Below are 25,248 nucleotides of genomic sequence, written 5' to 3' on the forward strand. Positions count from 1 at the left end.
GAGTTCGAGTGCAGTGCCTCAGATGGACACTGCCACTGCTGCCTCGTCATACAGTCCGCGCCAGCACCTCTCTCCCCTACCAGCATTGTTCCTCTCTCCCTCTTCGTCCATGGCGTTACTGCTCACGTCTCTTCTATTTCCAGCACCTGCGCTTGTCCACGTGGAGGAGTATGGGGTGGGAACAGCAGGCAGGCAAAACAGGAGTGTGTGTGTGGGGGGGGGGGGGGCAAAAAGACACACAAAAAGGGGGAAAGGAGATGACATAGTGGAAAACCCAGAAAAGGAGAGAGATTCGGAGGTGATGGAGAAGCTTGTGAGTCTGCAGATGGGGCTTCCAAACAATAGACCACTCTCATACGCGCGCTGATACAACAGGGCACACGCACACTTGCGCGCGAAGAAAAAACATGCGAGCGGCAGCTAAAACACACGGCCACCCCCAACGAAAAGGGACCTCTGAAAAGAGAAGAAAGCAAAAACACTGAGAATCACGCGGGAGGAGAAAGTAAAAAAAGAAACACCAACTTAACGGGATGGCGACCCCTCCACCGCTCTGGGAAAGAGAGGGGCAGAGAAAAGGGTCAGTTATCACATAGACTCGAGAGGGGGCGTGCGTGCGTTCTCTTCTTGCTTGTCTGCGAAGAAAAATAAGCAGAAAAGGAGAGAAAAACTCGATAGCAGCTCTAATGCCGAGCGCACGAGGAGAAAGGTCAAAGATGACATGAAAAGCAAACACACACACACACACAACCGGTATCAAATCAGCAGTAAAAGCAAAGACAAGCGTTGGGCAGTGTGTTCCCTCTTTCCTTGCCTGTGAGTCGTGCAGAAGGCGCGTGTGAATACATCTGTGTGTAAGGGAACTGTGAGTACAGGCTCATGTGTTTCAGAGAAACGGACACGAGCATCAAAAGAGGCACGAAACACGTGTGCCACAGAGCATGTGATCAGACAGAAAAGACAGCAGAGACGTACAAAGTGTGCAAAAGGGGTAGCTGTACTGTGGTGAAGGTGAGCAGTGCTGTATCACGTAAAAGAGAACAACCGCAGCGACCCGCCGCAGTGACATCAGAGTTAACAAGAAAAAAAAGGAAAAGCCAACAAAGCGCAACACATGCGCTGGTATACCTGCACGAGCAAGCTCGCTCACACAAGCACATGATATCCGTCAGAAATGACAAGTCCGTATGGAAAGAGGTCGAAGGGTGATGAGCAGGCGGTCCCACATGCGCGCTGACAGCCATATATAATGACGCCTAGTACTGTACACCTTCACGACACCACGGCCTACACACAAAAGAAAGGGGGGGGGGAACAAAAAACGAGCACGAGCACACACACATTAAAATAAAATAAAAAAAAAACGCATAAACACAAACATTCACGTTTGATTTTACTGCAGGGAAGGTGAAGTGGGAAGGAAAACCATTCGATTCCTCCAACATACGAATAAAGAGAACTGCAAATAAAAAAAAAAGTAGACGAGAAAAAAAAAAAGAGCAAAAAAAAAAAGAGGGGTGAGAAGTTGCTGAGATAAGAAAGGAAGTGGGAAAGGAAAATGGGAAGAAGCGTAAAAAAACGAAAGCTTGCATCGGTACACGGAAACAATCGAAAAAAAGAAGGGAAGCGGTGTGGTTGGACGGAGAGAGGGAATGGCTAGGAGAAGTGAGTCAATTTCCCAAAGGATAGCCTTGAGAGAGCAAAGCAGCAGGGGGGATGATAAAGACGGCATGCAGAGAAGAGAACGAAGCAGAGGAAAAGACAAAAAAAAGAAAGCAGAGTTGCTGTTGTTCCTGTTTTACACGTCGTTTCGCCGCCATCGTCCATTTTATTCCCTATCCTCCGATTACGTTCACTGTGCCTTCCGTTCTTGTTTCCACACATTCGTCCTTTTTTTCCTCATTGCTGAGTGAAAAGAGAAGGAGGGGGATACAAATGTGTGGCTCATCCACTGTAATTACTGTTTTCGCATCGTGTAGAAGCGCGTGTTTCGATAGTCGTTCTTTTTTAAAAAATCAAAAAAGGACTTCCATACCGTCTCGGTGTGAATGCTGTCGAGCTTGGCTAGCACGTAGCACAACGCAACAGTCACCTCCTCCGCCACCTGCACTCCCGTGTGGCAACGGCACATAACATAGAGAAACGCACTCATAAGTATGATCATACATAGTGATGAAAATGACAAGAAAAAAAATCAGCTGGAAGAAATGGTGGAATAAATACATAGAGAAGTGGTTAGAGAAGAGTAATCAAAAGGCAGGCGACTGAGATAAAGATTGATACATAATTGTGCGAGAAAAGGGGGGCGCAAGAAACAAGTTCTGGAGTTCCAAGGATGAGGAGAGCAAGAGAAGTGAAACGGAGGGCAGAGAGAGCAAAGAAGACGCTTACACACAAGAGGAAAACAGAAATGTTTTTAAGAATCACACACACGCGCGCGTGCACATACATGCAAAAGACACGCTGAAGGAAACCACGACAAACATGTCAAGGAAAAGAGTTTGGTAGAAACAACCACGTAAGAACGACTATAGCCCCGAGAAAATAAGCAGTCGAGTACTTTCGGGGGAAGTAGGTGCTCAACGAAAGGTAAGTCGAAGAGGAGGATGGAGTAGAGAGGGGTCAGAATTCGAAGCAGTTTACATGCGAAAGCGGAATTTTTTTGTAGCACAACAAAAGAAATGCAACACGCACACAAACATACGATTTAACGTCACACGTCAAACGAAAAGAGGGAAGGAGAACGACAGAGAAGCTGAAAGGGAATTCGAAGCACAATTGAAGTGTTCCAAAAGGAAAGAAAAAAGGGAAAAGAAAGGCACACACACACACACACACTCGCGCGGGCAGGCACATAGAGGAAACACAATATCAACACGAGCGAGTGGTGGGAGTGAAGAGAAAGTAGTTGAGGGGAAGGGGAAAAGGAAACGGCCTCAGTGAAAAAGGTGAGTGGCTGTAGGACAAAGGAGAAACAAAGAGAGAGCATACACAGAGAGAGAGAGAGAGAGACAGGCGGGGCGGGAGAAGAGAAGCCCCAGCAAAGAGAAGGTGATGAGGCTGAAAAGGGGGGAATACGAAGGAGATGTGAGGGGTGAAGATAAAAAACACCTCAAAGAGACAAAGAAGGTGTGGCCACATTGACACGGAAGAATAAGCTCCCACACAAACGAAAAGAGGATGCTGACAGCGCTGCACCGACGTAGGCATACATACATATACGTACATACATATTAACACATCTCGTATACCAAAGGAAAAGAACCCACGAGAGCCTCCTATTTTGCCGTATGAGGTACCCCTTCCCCTCCCGCCGACGACAATCGGAGGAGGACGAGGAAACTCTCCCGTTTCCTGTATTTCCGAAAACGAGCTTAAGCGATGCGAAAGCAGAAAGCAATGAACAGCGACCACATAGAGTCAAAATAGGGAGTGGCCACCTGTGTCGTACAAGGTAAAGCAAGAGCGAGTAGAAAAGAGAAGTGAAGGGTTTATCCAGGGAGCATAGTTGTGAGCTCCTGGGTATAGGCAGGTTCTGTTGTGCTTGCCCTCCTTTTGCCATGCAAGGTCGAGCCAATGCGTCCATGTACCCTTCCCCCTCGCACGTCGCACCGTAGGCACGCACCTATACGTGAAGAGGAAAAGACGAAGAGAAACACAAGGACACTCTCAGCTATGCTGGACTTCTTTTTCGTCCTCATCAAGTCCAGCATGCGCTGACCAGCCTAACCGCACAAAAATGGCTGTGACATTATCGCGCGTGCCCCGCCGCAGCGCCTCTCTTACAAGTTGGTCGGCGACGCCGTTGGCGTCGGCACCACTCGCCGCGTACGCGGTGGCCAGATCGACCGCCTCGGCGTAAGACATCGTGTCCCACAAGCCGTCACACGCCAGAATCAAAAACGCATCCTCCTTTGCCAACAGCACTTCAGAAGTGTCGGCGACAGCGATGATACCTGATGGCTTGCCGTTCGTGTATTCCTCAAGCTTGAACCCAGCATCTCCCACTGCTCGCGAGACGGCAAGGCTGCACATGCGCGGGTTGAGACGTGGATGGCCCACCCTGCAGTTGAAAATGCACCCGCCAGCATTCTTGACCCGCGTTGCCTCAGCATCGTTGCAGCTGGGGTTGTGCTTCACTGTCAACAGTACTGGTTTTCCCCCGCGCGCGAGGACCACTTCACAGTCGCCAACGTTACCAACCGTTAGCACCGAGCCCTGGACGACAGCAGCAGCGCACACACATCCAGCAGAGCTTATGTTGCTCGTATTCTGCTCCAAAAACTCGCGCTCCACCTGTGCAAACGCGTCGCTGATCGCCTTTTGTGGAGCTGTCTTAAGGCTCTCGTGGGTCAGTGTGATTTCATGCAGCCGGGAGCGGACGTACTCAGCGCACTGGCGACCCCCGTGCCCGTCATAGATGCCAAAGAAACAAACTTCCGGCTCCACCACAGCCACGTGCTCGTCCTCCATGCTCGAACGGATCCCTTGATCGCTTGCCACGCCGACCTCCCTCACCGATTGATGCTGCATATCACTCACGGAAGAAAAGAAGGCACTGCAGAGTGATGAATGGGAGGAATTGTGCGGAATCTCCTGCGTGAAATGCTGTGCCGGAGTTCGCAGCTCTCGGGGAAGGAGGTAGTGGGGATAGGACTCCACCGGACCACATATAGAGTAGTCGGTGAGCCTGTGATCCGTCAGAGAGTTCAGGTCAAAGCTATCACGGTTAAGATAACCGGGCGGAAAGCAGCTTGAGCTGTCCGATAAGCGCGACTTGTGGTGCGGTGATCGACTGTCATGAATCATGTCGATTGCCAGTTCAATGGAAACAGCTTGATGGACGGGTCGGAGACTCATCACCACGAAAAGTAGGCAGCAGGTGCACCTGGGGTAAAGGGAAAAGGATAAAGAAAAACGCCGAGGGAGGGGGGGGCGGAGGGACTTCGACGTAAGCGCGTGTTTGCTGCTAAATAGAGAGAGAGAGTAGATGGAGGCCTTTGGGTGGGTGGCTGGGTGGAGGGGACTTTGCGGTATCCGTAGAAAAGGTCAAGAAGTGATAATGACAAACACTACTCTCCCCCACTCTACGCTGAGGACACAAACCCACAGAAAGAGTAGGAGGAAGAAAAGCAAAAAAAAAAAGAAAAAGAAGAGAAGTGTCGAGCGAAAAGCCGAGAAACCGTATACCAGCCAAAGCACACAAGCACACGAACACGTGAGCACGAACTACAGGAAAGAGTCACCGAGGTGATAACGGAAAGGAGGAAAGAGAGAGGGAGAGATGTGTGGAGCAGGTAGGTGTAAGCGAAGGAAAAGAGTAATTTTAGAAAGTAAAGGAAGAACAGCAAACGCAAAGATGTTGTCGTGCGACTGGGTAGAGAGGGAGAAAGGTGAGGAGATAAAAAGAACGCGATGGACATTGGTGGCAACTCCGGCTAGCCGCATGCCTTTCTTCAGCATTCCTCCATACTTGGGGAGCAAATGCTGCGGTGTCTTCGCTACGATCACAAGTCTCATTTACCCTTTGAGCAAACGTTTAGGCTAGGACCAGACTCCCTCCCACTAGGGGCGACGCGAGTAACATCGCCGGGATGTTGGTCAAGCAAAACTCCAACATCTCTTTTTCGGAAGGGAACACAAGCGGGCAATATGCTGCTCGAAAGGCGAACCATGTCACACATTCTTGCTTAGCAGCGAGTGTGCCTACACGTAGTGGTGAGGAGCTCCTTGCTGCGCAGTCCGTGTAGACAGTGCCACCTGCTCAAAGTAATCGAGCAAAGCGACTTGTCGGTAGGCTTGGGTCCCACAAACAGGGGAACTGGGAAGCTGCGTGCCGAGAAGTTGACTGAAACGCGATTCAGCGGAAAAGGAAAAACCTGCACTGCAACTGCGAATAAAAACTATGCGGAATTGTGCTGCAAGAGTGAGAAAATACCGCACAGACTCAAGCACCAAGGAACGGAGAAATCGTGAACACATGTGCGTGGGTCACGAGTATACTGTGTTTACTGTCTGAATCCAGGCGTGGCTTGGTCCCTGTGGAAAGGGAGCAACGAGAAACTATTTTTGGTCTTTTCAGATATTCATCTGTGGTCCCCTCCCCCCTCGGCTGGAAAAGAGGGGAGTAACTCGATGCATAGAAAGTGCCGTCGAGGCTTCTTGAGCATAGCAGATGAAAAGGAGATTGGAAGAGAAGTGGCTCCCACTGCAGAGAGACGGAAAAAAGAAAATGAGGGTCGGGTGGGCAAGCGGTTTTTTAAAGCTCTTTCGGAGTCGGTGGTGTTTTGGCAGAAGGCAGGCCGTTACCACCTCACCAGACATTTAATTGCCTGCACAAAGGTGTAAAGGAAAGAGTAAAGGGAGAAAGTTCCAGTCCCATTCAGTCGTACCCACATAGCTCCGCATACAGTCTCAGCTTGTTGCTCCCTGCCTCACCGTCCTCTCTCATATTAATGTAACTATGCGTGTTCTGCCCTGTCGAATCCGCGTTCGAAGTTCATTTACAATTTTTTTTTAGCTATGCTCTAACCTCGCACGACGGTGCTTTGGAAAACAAGCCGGAAAGAGAGAGGTACACTCACGCACACCCAAGCACACACACACATGTCGACGCAAAGGCAGTGACCCTTTGCTCCGCGACGAGAACGGCGAAAGTAAAAGGAGACAACGGTGAGAGAAAAACAACAAAGGAGTGAACGCCGGTGTCAGGAAAGGGCAGAGAAAGAAAAGCTGCGTGAAAACAGCTTACTGCCCTTGCGTGTCACGGGGGACGGAAGAGCAGAGCAGGAGGCAAGATGGAGCCGCCAGTGGAGGAGAAAGAACGTAAAAGCACAAAGAGATTTGGGAGAAAAGGAACGTGGAGTTACAGTGGTATAAGACTCGTCGACGAAGCGCGACCGTCGCGCGGAAGAGGAGGAGCAGCACGAGGCAAAGAAAGGGCCCCAGAGCCGTCATTCACGGTGCAATGGAGATTCACCCACTGTGTACAAAGAGGTGGAGTATTTGTGAGTCAATGCAGTGGGCGAGAGCACAAAAGAAGGCATGATGGGTTGCTGGTTGTATTTTTCGAGTTCCCTTTGAACTCCCAAAATGGCAGCCGAGCTCTCTCGCTATCTCTCACACACACAGCGCTTCCATACACAACTATCACTCACTCTCGTAATTCCGCTGCCCCACGTAACCACCACCACATGCACACAGCCCTATGAATGACAGCTGCCCTCCGACACCCTTTGCACAAGAGCAGTCCATCTTCGTGCAGCAAGGATGCTCGCACCACGACACCTTTTCGATTAAGGAAAAGGAGCCAAGCGATGCAGTCTCTTTCCCTCTAGGGATCAGCCTCACCCCAGCATCTGAGATAGAGCGCGCATGCATGTTTGCGCACTATGCAGGGTCCTTAGAAAAAAAATGCTCTTTGTTTGCTTGAGAGGGGTTGTATGTGTGCGTATGCATCTTTTCGGCCATTGGAAGAAGATGAGTAACAACCAAACGAGAAGAGGGGGTAATAAGAAAAAAAAGAAAGCGCCTTAGCGGAGATAGGGGGCGGCGGCAATGGCACATCGTCGAGGCAGAGAGAAGGAAAGACGAGGAAGATAGAGTGACAGTAAAATATAGGAAAAAAAAAAGAGCTACAACGGACGGAATGACGCTCTTTGTTTTTTTTTGTTTTCCGCTCTTTTCGTTTCCTTTCCTTTGCTGCTTCCCCTCTTTGCCCAGTTGACATGGTTGATCAAACGTCGTTACGGGGCTGTTGAGATGATGAAGAGAAAATCAGAGAAACGACGACCAAAAAAAAAAGGCGCGCAAGGAAAGCAAAGTAAGAAAACGACCAGAAGAGGGGAAACACAGACTGACAGGCACAAAGCGCAGAAAGCGTGCGAAAGCAGGAAAAAAAAAAGAGGAGGAAAAAAGTTGGATCTCGTTCGTACAGAGAGAGGGAGAGGGAAAAAAAAAAACACACACAGAAGAGCCAGACATGATATTCATAACAAGCATCAACGCGCGCAAGACTACACATGCGCACACTCCATACGCCTACGGCATGCAGACACACACGCACACACGTAACATACCAACAAACACAATCACCTCTGCGCTATTCTCCACTCCCTCTTCCACCTACCCGAGAACCATGGACACACGCCTAGTGTATCGTTGTACACTCAAGTGGCACGTATCGGCTACCGCTTGGGTGTGTTCGACATGCTCTTCCGCTGCCGCGTCCCATTTTCCCCCCGCTTCATCAACAAGCAGAGAAGGTGAGAGAGCAAGAGCAAAGACTGTGTCCCTCTTCCCTCGAGAAAGAGTTATCAACCCTCCATAGTACATCTGAGCCCTCATCACGTAGACACACACATTGCTCGAGCAGTCCCACTTGCGCGAGAACTAGGGATCTGTGGAGTAATTCCCCCACCCCTTTTTTCAATAAAGGCGGCCTTGCGTTCTCATCGTCATCGAAGTCGGCGTCCCCATTACTGCAGGGAGACACGTACATACAGAGCCTCAGGGGTTCCACCATAGCCCACACAGCCACCCACTACTGTGTGCCTTCCAAAACACCAACAAAAGCAGAAACAGGAAGAGCACAGGAGACACAGCCGTCATAGGCGCGCCCACACACAACAACAACAACAAAGAAAAAAAACGCAGATGAGCTCGTAAAACAACCGCTTCTAGTATCCCATAACAAGCACACACAACACACGCACACACTTAAAGATAGATGGGGGGGGGCAGGAAGCACAAGAGAACCACGGAAAAGGGGAGACTAGGGGGACCCACAATGAAAACAAGCAACAAAAAAATACAAAAATGAAAGAGGTACACAGATTCAACGGTTCCACCATCTGCTCACACACGCTCACATATACACGTGTACACGTACACCTTCCATGTCTGCCATAGATCGCCACGTGCACATAGTCTCTTTTGCTACCGTCGCCCCCCCTTTTACGCCAAGAAGCGACAGAAAGACAAATAAGGGAAGAAAGAGGGAACAGGGAAAGAGAGAAAAAATACGCTGGAGAAGGAAACAGAAGCAACGCGCTAGGTGGAGCAGAGGATAAAGATAGCGCAGATCCAACCACACAGAGAATTACAGAAAGATCGAAACACAGAGTTTACCCCACGGAAGTAAAAGAAAAGCACTCCTTACCATAACTTTCTATATCTTTGTACCTCTCCTGTAAGCCTTTCCCCCTCCCTCTCGCAACACCAGGATTTGCTTTCAGTCCTCCCTACCCATCGCCCTCCCTCACCACCCTTTTGTTATTTGCTTTTTTTCGATCCCCTGATCAACAGGAGAAAAACACAAGCAAGGAAAACCTCTTCTCTACCAGAAAAGGTGGACAAAAAACAGCCGCGACGAGGAGGCGTGCTGACGGGGGTCATCAAAAGAAAGAAGAAAGAAGGCACGGGGGGTAGTCTGACAGAGAGGTTGGTGCTTGGAAAGGGAAAGGGCGGAAAAGTGTAGAGCCCGGAGAAGGCTTCGGTAGTGGAGAGATGGAATTGGGGGGCCGTAGCCGCCTCTCGTCTCTCTTCCTTTTTTGCTTAGGTGATGTCGGTCGGCTAGCTCGCACTAATCGACCACAGAACCTTCTCGCCCGTATTCATCTTCGCTGTCTTCCCCTCTCGTACCTCTCCCCGCTGCCTGCCCCTCCCCACAGGCATACTCTACCATGCGTCTGCCACTAAATGGCTTCAACATAGACATAGAGAACGACAAAACAGACTCTCCGTCCTCGAGGCTGTCTTTCTTCCGTGGGCCTCACATGCGATTGGGAATTTATTAGTTTCGTTTGCTTTTTCTTCCTTTGGGGGTGAAGAAGAGGGGAAGAGGAAGTACTGTAAGAAGGCGCAAAGCGAGGTGGCCGCGCACGCTCGTACACGCCTTTGTGTATGGATGTGTGTAGTTCGCATGACCCGACTACGGCTCCTCGGAGAGATTGCGCGTTGAGGTCGACACAGCCGCCTCTGGTACAAATTCGCGTGTGCTGAGAGGCCCTTCCCGGCGCGTCAAGTGTACCAACATGGCGGTAACATTATCAGTGCTCCCTTTCATGAGCGCCGCCTGAGCTAACTCCTCGGCGATGCACTGCGCCGGTACACCTTCCTCAAATCGGTGGTAGCAAAAATCCACCACCTCCGCGTACGTCATGACATCCCAGAGTCCGTCGCAGCCAATCACGAGGAACTCATCATCATCTGTCAGTCGCGTAACCGACGTCTCTGGGACAGCGATCACGCCAGAGGGCTTGCCATCCGTGTACTTAGGAAGCTTGAAGCCTGCGTCTCCAATAGCGCGCGTCACGGCAAGGCTGACCACCGCAGGGTTGTAGTTTGGGTGTCCGACACGATTGTGGCACACTTTTCCTCCTACAGATCGAATCCGCTCCTCCTCGCTCGGGTTACTGGAGATGCTGTGTCGCACTGTGAGAACTACAGGCTTTGCGTTGTGCGACAGCACAACTTCCGCGTCGCCCACGTTTCCTACTACAAGCTTGTCATCTATAATCAAAGCAACGGCGCAGACGCTTCCAGACTCGTTCGTCTCCGCCTCAGAGCGTGCGAGAAAGGCGCGATCAGCCTCTACAATGCCATCGATGATGGCCTTCTCAGGATTAGTTTTCACCTCCGGGTGGCCGAGAATGAGTCCGTGCAGCTGGTCGCGGAGGTACTCGGCACATTGGGTGCCGCCGTGACCGTCGTAGACGCCGAAAAACGGAATTCCCTCGAATAGCATTGTGTGCTGATCCTCCATTGTCTTGCGGGTGCCCTGCTCGGCGGTTGCACCGTAGTCCACAACAACGAAAGCGGTTTTTCGCATGCTGTTGTGACGGCAAATGGGGTTCAGCGTCGCCGAGTTCTGCCGCGACGACGGCTCTACGCTCATGCTGAACGGAACGGCTACATGGTTAACCTGATGGTCCTTGCCGTCACCGCCGGCGCAGCCTGGCTTCGGTGTAGGTGCATCAGCGCTCCCTGTGGAAGAGGGTGACACTCGCGGGAGCAGGCCACCCTTTGCTGAGTCGCGCGGCCTCGTTGGCGAGCTCGTTGGTAATGGCGAAAGAAAATGTTGGTGTTTGCCTAAGGATGTACTACTATTCGTAGAGTTGTTCTTGCTCACGAGAACTGTCGTCGGTTTCTGTTTTGGTCGCATGATGGACTTCTTCTTCGGCGTGGCGAAGGCTGTTGTCGCGCTGGAGGAGGCTGGGCTCTTCGGGGAGTGCGGCGAGTCGGGTTTCCGCGTCGCTGTCGCGTCGTTCTTCTTCTCTGCCGGCATGCTTTGGCAGGTTGCCGGTATGACAGAGAGCAAATATTAAAAAAGAATGCCTTCTAGAAAGCGCAAGCACGTCGCGCAGAGAGACGCAAAACTGTTCCAGCGAAGAAGAAAAAGAGGGAGACAACGCTGCGGAGAAGAAATTAGGAAGACGCCAGCGGAGACACACACACGCACACACAGCGAAAAGACGAGAAGAGAAAAGTGTAATACGGAGTGTGGGTGTATATATGTGTGTGTGTGTCGGTGTGTATGTGGGTTGGTTTTGGGGGAGTGTTCGAGTAGAACGCGAAGGAGGAGAGCAAATAGGAAAAGGGGAAAACAGAGTAAACAAAAGAACTAGCAAAAAACACAACCAGACAGCAACCAAAGGAACGGACAACGATGCCTAACACAGAACGAAGATGAGGAGAGGAAAGCGAGTGAAGCGGTAGAAAAAAGTCGGGGAGACACACGGTCGCGGGCAATAACATCCACAAGACCTACTTTCCAGTGCTACACCCTTCACTGCGTGTCGGTGTGCGGTAGCCACGTAGATAGGTAGAGAAGCTGCTGGTTGCGTGAGCGATAGGGAAATGAGAGACACAGAGAAAAAGCGGTAGAGGGCAGAGTGACAGAATGAATGCGGTGCTGTCAGTGGTAGCCACAAAGTGGAACACGAGAAAGAGAAACAGAGGGTGGCTGAGAAAAAGAAAAGCAGAGTAGTGTGAGCTGCTCGTTTTTGTTGTTGTTGTGTGTGTGTATGTGTGTGTGTGTATGTAACGGTCTTTGTGGCAGCACGATGCAAAGATGTGCGGGACGTGCCTCAGCTTTGGTCGTCTTGCGTTATTACGCCGTCGTTGCGGTTGTAGCTGTCCCTTGCCGGCACTGCTTACCTTCTTGCTGCTCACGTAGTTCGTGACGATATCAATTGCAAAGTGGACGCCGACTAGGGGATTTCTAGGGGGAGAAGAAGAGGGAGGAAGAACTGCGTGCCGTTTTTCGCTTTTGCATGCTGCACATGAGTTGCCAAGAGACGGCGTTGCGCAGTGCACCCCTTCCGCTAGTTTGTTCGCGCTGTCTGCTTTCGTTTTTCGTGTTGTATGCGCCGGCACACAAGGGTGCGATGTCCCCAAGCACCCTCAAATCTTCTCACTCTCTCTTTTTTTCTCTCTAGATCCCTGCGTTTTTCTTGACCTACACCTCGTTTTCCTCGCTCACGCTGTTGTGAGAATCCGCCCTAACAGCGACTGTGGACTGGTATGTGTGAGGCGATAGACACGGTGTGGAAAAGAACGAAGAGAAAGAGCAGCGAACAATTGCAGCGGTGGCTATAGGCACTCTGAATGCACTGGCACACACGCGCGCTCGCTCGCTGCGGCGATGATAGCGAATCTCGGAGATAAAAAGAAGAAGGCAAGAAGAAAATACAATAAAAACGTACAATAGTGTGCGTACGTGTACACACATCTTCATGGTGCCATCAATCGACAAGAAAAGCGAGCGAGCGAGAGAGAGGGAGAGAGAGCAGAAGCAGAAGAGCAGAATGTGACACACATGTAAGAGAGAGAGAGAGAGAAGGAACAGGGTGAAGGTGGTGGATCATAGACCCTTAGATGACAATCTCTCTCCTGCATAGGGACAGCCCAAGAACCCAAAAGGTGCTTTCCTCGTTCTTGAGGGAGGGAGAGGGAGAGGGAGAGGGAGGGGGGGTGATGGACACACGAACGTTGCTTTTAGCTCGCTCTTTTTACTGCGCACTGCGATGAACATGATGAATCCAGTCATGCCTCTGAAGAAGAGGAAGGAGTCTTACAGCTTCTCTATCGTTTTTTTTTCGTCGAGCCACACCGCCACCACCAGAGCTCCACCACTAAAGTACCCACCCTGCTCTCTTTCTCCCTCACTTGTGTTCATCACGAGAAGGACAGCACACACCCGCACACACAAGTAACTCGAAGGCACAGTCACCGCAACGTCGGTAGTATTATGATACACCCTGGGTGGTATGCATTTTTCCTCCTGCTTCGTGTTTTTTCTTGGAGCTTTTTTTTACTTTTGGGAGGAGTGTGAGTGTGTAGAGGCCCCCCCCTTATGGAGAGGTGGATGTGCTGTGTGGACCCAGCAGCCTATAATCTCTTCCTTACTTGTTAGGCACTGCACAACGCACATAGCCTCGTACACGTAGACACAAGCATCAAGTGAGAGGCACGATCCAAGCTCTACTCGGTCCCCCAACTCACTCGGCCTCCCACCGCACGACTAGATCATCTTGCGGAAAAGAAACCCTGGCACGTCACCACTGAAAGAAAGGGTAAGGAAAACAGACGTGACGCACAAGGCATCGCACGCGCAAGACAGTGACGCAAACCTGCACCACAGTAATGAAGCCACGTGAGTATGTCAGCGTGGTGGGAAGGAGAGGGAGAGGGGGGGGGGGGCAGAAAATGACAAAGGAGGTCGATGAGAGAAAGAGTAGACGAGGACAGGAACCCGAGCAAAACCACAGTTCTGACACACATGCACATATAGAGAGAGGTCCGTTGGCAGATCGGATATGGGTTCCTATCGTTGAGCCAGCGCACACGAACACGGAGACGCCAGGAGATGCACAGAGAGGTCAACACAGAAGGCACACTCACGTGACATACATAGAGAAAAACGAGAGTCACCAACAAAGAATGCAGAGAGGCGTGCGCAGGAGCCTGTCTGTGTGTCTGGCAATGTATACCTGGGTCGGGAGAAAATGCACTGCTCAGAGAGGTCACACAAGGCAAAGGAGCGATAGCAGGCGAAAAAAAAAACAGAGGACGCATGCCTGACAGTTCGCATTTAATAAGGCATGACACTTTTGGTAAGAGATGGGAGAGAGAGGGAGGACACCCACAGTGACACAAGCATCACATGCGTGACTCAAGAATCCGTGCACACAACTCCACGCACGACTCAGGCGGCATGCTGCAGTGCAAATTCATCTCCTCCCAGCAGCTGTTGAAGTAGACACTCCCTACCGCCTCCTCCAATGCACTGGGAATGACTCGAAAGATATTGATCAAGTCACGTGTAGGACACGTCTGTAGCAAGACAGAGCCGGCGCCAAGAATTGCGATGCATTTGAGAGCGTAGATATGAAGAAGGTAACACCATTCGCTGAAGACGCGCTGGCGGATTGGTGGGTCACTTTGGGCAGTCAAGTAGTGGGTGCGGGCAGCGATTGGGTAACGCGCGGAGCGGAACACGTCGGAGAAATGGCAACTCTTGTACTCTTTTACTGCCTCCTTTGCAGGAGTCGAAGGAGTGGTGGTGGCTCCTGTGACCTCCAGCTCCGCCCGCACGCCCGCTTGCGCCGCCGACTGCAGCTCTATACATGTCAGCCGGCTTCGCTTCAGCTCATCCAAATACCGACCTACGTAAACCCACAAATCATTCCGCACCACGCTCATGTCGGCCTCGCCAAGATCAAACGCGGCAATGAACTCGATCAACAGACATGCGTAGGGAATCAGCAACAGCATCTCCGGCACTGGGTTTGCAAAGGTTGTGATGTAGGCCGGCGATATTGCGGCAATGTCCGGGAAGGAGCACCTGCTCTGTGGTGCGCCGTCGCCTACCGAGGCGTCTCCAGCAGCAGTTGCAAGCACCGCTGACTCCGTATGAGACGCAACGCCGTGCGAGTTCACCACTGCGAGTTCGTGCGATGTGGCCATGACGGACTTGAGAAACCCCACAGCGCGGGCATCGCGGGTGACGAGGAAATAGAAGCTCACACCAAGCAACACGTGGCGCATAGCGCCCGACACTTCAAGGCAAACGTTGTGGTCCGCCTCGCATGCGCTGAGCAGACCCTGAAGTTTACCCAGGAGACCCTGCGTGAGGCAGTCAAAGATGGTAGAGCGAATCTGCAGCAGTGCCGCACTCGCTGACTGCACCGAGGTGGCAGACAGTCTGGAGAGAGACACGTGCACTGGGGTGTTGCACGCCGCTGGTGTCTGATGCAGCTCCACCCAGTCAGCGGTGCGCTCAAAGTGTATCACATCGACGAGGCCAACCTGCTGAATCTCACGCACCAGGCTCACGACAAACGGATTGCTGTGCCGGGACTCCGCCGGAATCCACTGATACAACCTTTCTGTATAGTTCACCGCATCCGTGAACGACGACGCGCCAGAGGTGCTACTCAGCCCGTCCAATGCGTCCATTGTCGCCAAGGACGGCGCAGCCCAGACAAAGTCGCAGAACACCCGCAGTACCTCGTCCACGTAGCCGCTGCGGAGCATGCGCAAGGTGATCTTGGTCGATACCACAAGCTCAGTGAGAACCTTACACGCTAACTCCAGCAACTGAGCGTGATCTTTGCATGCAAGCAGCATTCCCTTGAGCGCAAAGTAAATGAGGAGTCGATAGTCAAAGCAGTCATACTTGGTACCGATAGACATTGGTGTCGACATTCCATCCATGTCCCCAGGCACGTGCGTCAGCAGCGTCGTCAGCATCGGTCGCACCATGCCACTGAACAGCGAGCTCAGCACCTCCGCATCGAACAGGCCAGCATACTGCGCAAGCAGCGTCCAGATGGACGACAATGCATGCGCTCGCACTCGCACGGAACTGTGCACGACGACAATTGGCATCATTCCCTCGAACAGCGACATCCATAGGTGGTACTTTGTCTTGCTGGTGAAAGTAATGGGCTTCTGGAGGAGTGAATCCTGTGTCAGGGGCTCCGCGGCGAGCGTAACCCGCGATAGCTGCTTGCTCACCGTGTGTAACCCTGCCAGCTCCTGTTCCGGGGTGAGAAAGCGCGTGGCCCACCGCGTGATGGCGTCAGCCGTTCGTACCTCTAGGGGCGGAGCCTCGAGCCCGTATTGCAGCCAGTGGCCACATGCGACAAGGTACGAAATGGCGCGCAGTGGCATGCTCTCCTCCACGCCGGAGCAGGCAAATGTCGTCAAGCAAAAGATCAAGTCGCTAAAGCAGTCCTTCACAAAGCTAATGTGCCGCAGTATCACGCCCTCGCAGATAGACCAGGCGGACGGCGCCACCTCTGGAATGGCCGCGGCGTGGCTGAGGCACGAAAAGACGACGTTCCAGCCGCTTGCCAAGTGCTCGGCGCGGAAGTCGATTACCTCGGAGAGAATCATCATCACCTTCTGCCGGCAGGCGACGTTTTGGTTTGACATGAGAATTGATTCAAACGGCTTCAGGACCTCCTTCTGGAAGGAGTAGTTGAGTAGCTCCTCACGCATGAGGAAAGTCAGCGCGACGAGCCGCAGACCGTCCAAGGAGGACAGGGCAATATCGCTGTTACTGCGGCATCCTGCTAGCGTAAACACCTCACTTGCGTGCGCCCACAAATCGCGCCACTGCAGCCGGCTCAAGAAAGAGGCGCAAATGCTGACAAAGTCGAACAACTTAGTTAGCGAGAATGTGCGAGTATGCTGTAGTTCCATCTCGCATACCTTCACCAAACCGTTCGTCATCTCCAGCTGCACTCGCGGTGGGTACTGCGTAGCGTCGAAGAGGCGATCAAGCCACAGATCGACGTGGCACGTGGGAACGGAGCGAAGCGCCAAAAGTATAGCTTTTCGATTCTCGCAAGAGCTGCGGTCGACAACGCTGGCAGGTACATCGTCAAGCGCACCAAACCAGAGATCCACGTACTGCCGCTGCTCCAAGGCGGTCGCTACAGGGGAGCTCCTGCTTGGGTTATTGCTGTCCGTGTCGACCGCAGCGGACGCCAAAGACACAGCAGGCTTTATCGCGGAATTTGGTGGCTTTGAAAGCACCACGCCAGTTTCTCTAGCCACTGAGGTCGTGCCCAGCAGTCGACGCGTCTGGCGCTGCCACATGCCCTCGATGCCGTTCGCCAAGGCATCCACGAGTGACATCGCTTTATACGCCATCTGCCACCCACGCGCGTTGAAGGAAGAACCACACTGCACGAACAGGTTTAAAAATGTGGAGAGCACCTGTAAGCGCGTGAGAGGGATTGTCGACTTCACTTTCACGCGTGAACTAGGCGCTGCCGTGAGGATAATGGCGGAGGTCAGGCGCGTCAGCTCGAACATGTGCTCCAGCAGCTTCTCTGTGTGGGAAACGTTGCCGAACGCGCAGCAGACGCGGACAGTATTGTGCAAGCCGAGGAGGATAGTGCTGAAATAGCCAGTGCTCTGTGTATCCTCCATGTATGCGGCCACCGCCTCGTACTCCGCCCCTGTCTCCCGCTCATTTCCAGCTGACGGCGGCGACAAGGCCTGCGGTCGCACGTATTTCTCCGAGTCCTCCAGCAGCTGCTGTAGTGCTAGCACAACAATGTGACACACCACATCGACCGACACCTCCCACATCGGAAGGGCATTTTCGATGCTCGTCGCCGTCACAAACATGGCATGGTGCGCCGCGTCGTGGGTGGAGGCTTCTTGTAGTGCGTCCATCACCTCCTTCAACGTCGCCCGTAACTCCTGCTGGTACATATCCTCTCGCTTGCGCCGGGCTGAGTTGAACAGCGCGTTGCCGGCGGCATCCATTGGTAGCAAGACCTTGTCCGTGATGGCGGCAGCGATCGGCGAGAGGTGGCGCAGCAGGGGAATAGAGTCCAGTAGGTTTGTCGTCAGTTTGCTACCACGTCTGCCTTCACATCCGCCCGCCGCGGCTGCAGCTGACGCGTGCACCGACGGCTGAGTGCAGCACTTTGCCGACGGCCGCAGCACGATCTCTTCCCTGCTGATGCGGTCATAGATTTCATCGAGTATGGACGGGTCAATGTCGTTGCCCTCGTCGATGCCTCTGTTATTCTGCAGGAAGCCCTCCTTCGTCATCTTGTTCTTGATGTGCGGGCTGTGGGCGTCAGTGTTAAGCATGCAGATGGAGAAGGATAAAATGAAGGCGGTATCTGCAGAAGCGAAAATGCCGGGGTTTTGGTGGCAGTACTGCGCCGCGAAGAGCTCCATGGTTTTGTCCACAACCTGTGCCTCGCCCAAAAGCTTGAAGCCGCCGAGGAAGAGACGCAGTGCCTCGTCCAGCGTCTTGCCGGTAAAGTCGTGTAGCCTAATCCACTCCTCGAATACGACACGAGAGAACGGATTTCGAAAGCACTTGGCAAAGTAGTCTCCCAGCACCATCTTGTCAAGGTAGTCCTCGTTGCCTCGCAGAAATGTTGCCACCTGCCTAGCAGAGAGCAGCATAGCGTCGTCCACGTCAGTCGTAATGGTTCCAGTAGGCGTCGCTGCCCTGGCCACAGGGGTGGGGGACTCTGCGGCAGCTTCAACGTCGCCATCGCCTAAAACCTGCTCCGCCCCTCCTAACACCGCATCGACACCGGATTGTGTCTCTGTGTTGGCATTGCAAAGCCTACCTGAGGCGCTTTCGTCGGTAGTAGCAGTAGCTGTGGTTGAGACAGTGGCAACCCCCGCTCTGTTGTCCAGCGGAAATTCCCTTCCTGCAGCCACCGGTGGCCCCGACGATGCACTAACCGCCTCATCAGCGCACTCGAGAATCAGCACAGAGTTTTCAAAGTACTCAATGGCCGCATCTGGGGCCGCCTTCTGATTGAACATCTCGAGAAATTTCTTGAAAGCATCCCTGTACCGTCGCGCATGCAAGAAGGCGTCGACGTTCGTGGTCGCGGTGAGGCCACCGTTGGCGCCACCGCCACTCATCGATAAGCCCATAATATCAACGCAGGGCAGCTGGGCCTGGTTCCTAACGCACCGCAGTCCGTCCTCGCTCAACTTGCGCATGAGCGGCGACGTGCTGGCAAGTACGTCGGGTTCCGCATCTGTCGTCGAGCCGTGCCAAGACACACCCTTATTGCTGAGCGTACCGGTGTGACCGTCCTCCTCCTGATCACACTCAAAGCGCTCGATCCACTGAATGTTGGAGTCGGAGACCTGCAACAAGCTCACAAGTGCCTTGCGGCGCAGTGGCTCTGGTACGTCGTACTCCAGTCGCACCGTCAGAACCCTCTTCAATTCAGAGACGAGGTTGGTGTTGCGCACCTGCTGCGCCGGAGGCATGGCAAGCGCGCCGAGGTAGTGGATCATCATCTCAAAGAAGCTTTGCGAGTGTGTTTTGCAGTCGTAGTTCAGGAAGAGCCCGAGTAGGAGCTGTGGCTCCTCGATGTACGACCCAAAGGCTTCCAGCACGAGTAGCTTGTGCTCCAAGGAGGTGAAACAAGAGTCTAGCACACGGAAGTATACGTGACGGAACACCGTGCTCGTCTCACTCACCATCTGAGGACCAAAGCGCAGGCAGCAGCTTGAGAGCACATTGATGGAAAGCCGAAATATGTCAAGGTCTGCCGAGATTGACGTTCGAATCGCGGCAGGCACGACAGCCTGGCGCAGCAGCTGCACGATATCTGCACTTTTGCGGAACTGCGGACCGCCGTTCACGATACTGTACAAGAGAAAACTCAGCGCCGTCACCAGCGTGTGCTCATTCAGCAACGCCGCAGAATAGCCCTTAATTGAGGCACCCTCTTCTGTGGCGTTGCCAGGGGTTTTGCTCGGAGCCTGTGGCGCTGCACTGCCACTGCCACCGCCGGAGCCGTTGGACGGAGCGTCCCGACGATACTCGCTCGCCGATGCCGCTACAACGCCCGCCTCGAGTCCGCCGCCACTGCCGGACAATATAGACGAAATTCCGGAGAGCGGTGTCAGGCGAACGATGTGACCGCATAACTCGAGCAGCAGAAGCATGTCCATCACCCCACGGAGTCGTCGCGGCGGTGACGACGTCGTCGGCGTGGCAGCAGTCGGCGTTTCCGCTCTCCGACACACACACGGAACCACAAGTGGCTCCGTAGCAGCAGTGATAGTGGAGGATGTGGCTAAAGATGTTTTTTGTGTCGCCGCTTCACATGCCTTTTCCGGTGGTGCTCCATCATCAGTCTCTGTGCACTGTAGAAGTGGGTCGTCGAAGGATGGAGTCGTAGACTTGCCTGCCGAGGTCAAGATCACCGCAGTCGGCAAAGGCATGAGCGGTGTGCCGGCTGACGAGTTCATCGCAGAGTGCGATGGGGTGGCTTGTTCCTTCAAGCAGCCACACGCACAGCCCCTGTCGCTGCCGTCAGCAACTCCCTGCTCGACATAATTGGACAAGGCGCGCGTTATCGTGTGCAGCGCCTTCTGTGCCTCGTCAATAAGAATGGGCGACACCCCTGCTGGTCGGGAGCAGACCCCAAGTAGAACGCGGAACACGCTTACTAGGCGACAGCCGTGCACGGACAGCTGTAGCGGCTGCAATGCAGAAGGCTGAGTGTCGGTGCTCTCCTTTCGACTGAGGCGAGGTGCAGCGGCCGCCTTGAGCGCGACAATCATCACGAAGTACAGTCGGTCGCTCGACTCCTTGGACTGCACCGTATCCACCGCCGCCAAGACCGCGTCTACAAGGTAGTCACGCATGTTCTCACTCGGCCCCAGAGTGTCGGTAAGCGTTGATATACCGTCGGTAGATGCCGCGTTCGGCGCGCCAGCGCCGCTTGGCGACGAAGTACGCTTCTTTCCGCCCAGCAGCTTTGAAAAAAACATCTTTGTACCGCTTGCGGTCAACACCGGTACTGTAAACGTGGGAGCTGGCGCCACCAACTCCGACGGCAGAATTCCACTTGTCAGGACGACAGCCGCCAACTCCAGCGCTGCCGTCAGTATTCGCACCGAGTTGCGTGCAATGCCTCCATTTTCGCCAACGATTGCCATACGGCAGGCGTACGCCAGTTTGCTGAGCTCCTCGTCGTTGCATAAGAACTGCTGGAGCGGACTGCAGGCGGTGGTGGATGCAGGTAGAGAAACCGGGGAGCTGGAAGGGGTAGATGTCACCGCTGCAACGGATGGTGCTGCATCGGGGGTCTCCGTATTTGCCTCACCAACCACCTCGGGAGCCGCCATCCGCTCACCACCTGTGGGAGACGTATTTGCAGCAGACAACTGCGGCACCGACGCATTATGGGATGAAGTGGAAGTGGAGGGGACTACTAGGGTCGCGCCCACAGACTTGGACGGCGTCGACTGTGTCGAGAGCTGGTGCTGCTGCTGAGAAGTCTGCTGTGCGTGGCGCTTCAGCGCCTTGCTCACCGTAGACACCATTGCTCTCTCCCTCGTACCACTTTTCATTTCCATCAGAAGACGCGAACACGCGTCCAGTATCTCTTCAATACCCTTCTCCATAGCTACCAATGACGAAGCAGAGAAATAATAGATTGACTGATTCAGAGAGACAGCTGCAGGATTTGAAATAGGAAAGAGAGCAGACCAGGGGGAGAACAAGCACAGGTGCCGCTACACGAAAGGGAAAATGGGAACGAAGAGAGGGGCTCCCTTTTTTACACGCAGGCTGACTTCAGTTGTGGTAGGCGTAGCGTGGTGATGGATGATGAGCAAGAGATCAAGAGGGGGCAGGCACTGATCACAGGAACGAAAAAAAAGGGGAAACACCTCCACACATATAGGTGCTTGAGGGAGTGCTGCACTCTGCAGCTCCCCAAAGAAGACAAAATAGGAGGAAGAGAGTGAGTAAGTGACCGAGGGAGCGAAGAGTGAAGACGTCAAAGACACAAAGGGCACCCGATAAAGAGGGGAAGAGGTACGCAGCTGCGGGGCGAGAGGGTCTTGATACGAAGAAAAAGCACTGGGAAAGTCGAAGAGACATGCGAGAGTCGCAGAGATGGGGTGAGCAGCCATTACAACACAGCTACTGCGCAAAACTACAGGATCGACAGTTGTTGGGACGAATGAAGTTATTTTTGTTTCTTCCGTTCTTTCCAGCACAGGGCAGGTGCCAATTAAAGTGGCGCAGAGGCGCACACATAAATCCACACGCAAACGCATACAGATGTGGAGGTACCTCCATGTGTTCCCAGACACAAGGCAACAAGGAAAAGCAACAAGGGGAAGAAATTGAACGCGGATGAAGCGCTGAGTCACCATGTGCTCTGAAAGACAGATAAAGACATAGGCGCGCTTCGTTGGGCCAGAGAAGACTCCCTCATGTTTCCCTGTCACCGTTCCCGCACTCTTCCCCCCCCCCCCACCTCTCATCCCTCTCCCTCCCCTCCCCACTGATACCCTTGTAGCCGTCTAACACAGCAACGTATGCTGTTCCCGCGTGCTTTAATCCTGGCGCTCGAGTGCCACGAAAGTGCAGGACATGGAGAAGGCACACCCACGTGTAGACTCTTTTCGACCACTTCCACGCGTGGCCTTCACTCCTCCCCCTCCTCGACCTGGTCAGTCTTACGGGGGACGAAGGGGATGGTGGTGTCAAACTCATGAAGTAAAATTCACAACGAGGAAGAAAGAGCTCCTCTATTCATCCTCCGTAAGAAGCGCAGTTCTCGACCGTTTCTGGATTCCTGCGGTTTTGCCGTTACTGCACATTTCTTGTGCTTCCTGCTGCTTTGCGACTGCTCGACTGAGGATCTTTCGACAAGCATTATGGTGACTAATTTTCTTCTCGAGTATCCAGAAAAAGACAAAGAAATCAGCAGTGCCTCCTTTCTCTGCCGCTGGCTAACGCCTCCTGTACAGTATAGCCTTGCCATACACACACACCTGCTCGCAGCTCGTACACGAAAAGCCAGGTGCTCGAACGCTATTGCATCATGGGCTTCAGCTCATCGCGGAAGGCGTCTAACGCGCCTGCTGAGTTACCCATGGTGTCTGCAGACTTAGAAAGCGCAGCCATGGTCCGTTTCAGCAGTCGTCGAAGATCATGATTAAGATTCTCTGACCTGTTTAGTTTCTTTCTCCACTCCTTCTCTGCCTCCTCCAGCTCAGCATTCTTCTTGCGGATGGCGGTCTCTGCATCGCGCAGCTGACCCTCACTGTCCATGATTTGAGCAAGGAGGCCGCCCCTGTCGTCACTCGACTCTGTCATCACGCTTTGCAGCTGCTTGATCTTGTCGAGCTCCCTTTGAAGCCGGAACACCTCCGCGTCAGAGTCGGCGCGCAACCGCAACGCACTCTCCTCGCTCTCACGAGCCTCTTGAACCATGGCTGACATTTCCTCCAGCCTCTCCAATGCGTCGGAAACCTCTTTGCTCTTGCCCTCCAGCTCCTGCTCCATCTCGCGCATCTGCGCCTCGTGCTCATCAATCATGCCCTCTATGCCGTCTTTGAGGGCCTCGTTCTCAGCAACCTTGTCCCGTAGTGCGGCTTCGGCATCAGCGAGCAACTTGTGTAGACGAGCCAGCTCGTCCTGAAGTCCATCATGTAGCGCATTGTCCTGGTGCGTCTGATCTCGTAAGCGATTAATCTGACCTTGTAGTACACCGACTTGTTTCTCATGCTCATCGTTCTCGCCGCGGCGTGCCTCCTGCAATTCAAACAGCTCCTGCTCTCGTGCCAAAAGACGCTGAAGCAGTTCCTTTTCGTTCTCACGGCTCTGATTCTTCGCAAAGTCATCCAGATCCTTGATTACTTGGTTATACTGATCTGTCTTTTCCTCCAGCTCTTCAAGCAGGTCTTGGATGCGACTGTTGAGGGCGTCGAGGTCTAACGTCATTCTCTCGGTATCCCTTGACTTCTCTGCAGCCCTATCCTCAGCGGCACGTAGATCGCGTCGTAGGTCGCTCATTTCCTTCTGCACCGCACCCAGCTCCGTCTCGGTTATCTCCTTCTCCCTCTGCAGCTGTGCTACTTCATCCTCGAGGTTTTCTAGCATCTCCTCACGATACCTCGTATCCTTCAGCGCGCTGCGAAGATCCTCGAGCTCGTTCTCCTTGATTTCAAGCTGCTCAATAGCGTCTTTCTCTCCGCCGCGTGCCGCCGCCAAAACCTCAGAAAAGGTTTCCAGCTTCGCAACACCTTCGGCATTTACAGCATCCGCGTCGCCAAAAAGCCTGCATGCCTCGTCCAATTGATCCGTAAGCAAATCCAGTTCACCTTGGAGTCTCTCAACCTCCTCACGAGCCTCCCCAAGGTCGTTATTCAAGCGTTCTTCCTCATTCTGAAACAGTTTCTGCAGCTGCGCCAACTCGCCCTCTCGCTCCTCTGCGAGGTCACGCGCTGCCTGCTCAGCAGCACGAGACTCTTCCAGAGCCTTCAAGAGAGCCTCCAGATGAGAAAACACAGCATCGCTGTCTGAATTGGCTATTGACTCTGGGTCCATGGCATCCCGAATACGTTCACCCAAAGCACTCATATCCCGCAGCAGCTGAGTATTCAAGTCGCGCTGCTCATTGAGCTCCTCCATTCTGACACACAATAACGCTTCTCGTTCGATCATCACAGAAGGTACGGGCACGTTTGCATCTTCCTTATCGAAACTCGAACCCACCCTCTCCGATAACGCAAAGCCATTAGCCTCACGACAAGCAAATGCACTTAAACGCTTCTTTCGAAAAGCCCGAGCTTCACTTACAAGCTGTTCGTTAATTTCACGTAACGCCTTCAGCTCCGTCGCCACCTTCCTTCGCTCCTCATCTCGATCCCGCAAAGCAGCTGCACATGATCGCTCCAACTCATCCATTTTAGCTTGCATACCACACTGCTCATTTCGCGCATCACAGAGACACATTTCCACATCCTCAATTTTAGCGATTAATCCTCTGCACTCGGCAACCTTCTCAGCAAGGATACCCCTAAGTTCCCCATCAGCATCAAGAATACGATGAGTTTCATCACGAGCAACATGAAGCTCTTCAAGCGTCACAGCGTACAGCGGCCCGTCGGCGACCTGCCGCGGGTCCAGCGCCTGCGCAGCCGCCTCGTCCGCGGGCACAGCCTTCTCCAGCACGGGCAGCGTGCCCTCCGCGTCGCGGGCCTCCAGCGCAGCGTTGCGCTTCGCACGGAAGGCCGCCACCTCCGCAGCAAGCCTCCCCGCCTCAGCCCTCTGCTCCCCCACCTCCGCAGCAAGCTTCTCCGCCTCGGCCCTCTGCTCCTCCAGCTCCGCAGCAAGCTTCTCCGCCTCGGCCCTCTGCTCCTCCAGCTCCGCAGCAAGCTGCCCCACGGCCGCATCCCTGTCGCGGTACTCCTCCAGTGTTACAG

At 53.4% G+C, this 25,248-nt stretch overlaps 4 protein-coding genes across 4 annotated transcripts in view; all 4 read right to left on the reverse strand.

Moving 5' to 3' along the window:
• Nucleotides 1-3,669: 3,669 nt before the first annotated feature.
• LPMP_202220 (protein phosphatase 2C-like protein) lies at nucleotides 3,670-4,860 on the reverse strand (the record flags this gene model as incomplete). Its single annotated transcript, XM_010700121.1, has 1 exon — nucleotides 3,670-4,860. One exon carries the CDS (start codon nucleotides 4,858-4,860, stop codon nucleotides 3,670-3,672), a length of 1,191 nt encoding a protein of 396 aa, XP_010698423.1.
• A 5,071-nt stretch (nucleotides 4,861-9,931) lies between these two features.
• On the reverse strand, nucleotides 9,932-11,287 carry LPMP_202230 (protein phosphatase 2C-like protein; the record flags this gene model as incomplete). The annotated part of the gene is made up of 1 exon (XM_010700122.1): nucleotides 9,932-11,287. The coding sequence occupies one exon, from the start codon at nucleotides 11,285-11,287 to the stop codon at nucleotides 9,932-9,934; it is 1,356 nt and encodes a 451-aa protein (XP_010698424.1).
• A 2,876-nt stretch (nucleotides 11,288-14,163) lies between these two features.
• LPMP_202240 (hypothetical protein) lies at nucleotides 14,164-21,429 on the reverse strand (the record flags this gene model as incomplete). Its single annotated transcript, XM_010700123.1, has 1 exon — nucleotides 14,164-21,429. One exon carries the CDS (start codon nucleotides 21,427-21,429, stop codon nucleotides 14,164-14,166), a length of 7,266 nt encoding a protein of 2,421 aa, XP_010698425.1.
• Nucleotides 21,430-22,852: 1,423 nt separating this feature from the next.
• The window catches only part of LPMP_202250 (hypothetical protein), a gene marked incomplete at both ends in the record, with an annotated part of 13,174 nt that continues 10,778 nt past the window's right edge, over nucleotides 22,853-25,248 (reverse strand). Inside the window, one exon of the mRNA XM_010700124.1 lies at nucleotides 22,853-25,248. Within this exon, the coding sequence (XP_010698426.1) occupies nucleotides 22,853-25,248 (2,396 nt within the window).

Source organism: Leishmania panamensis (assembly GCF_000755165.1).
Source record: "Leishmania panamensis strain MHOM/PA/94/PSC-1 chromosome 20 sequence".
NCBI classification, from domain to species: Eukaryota; Euglenozoa; class Kinetoplastea; order Trypanosomatida; family Trypanosomatidae; genus Leishmania; species Leishmania panamensis.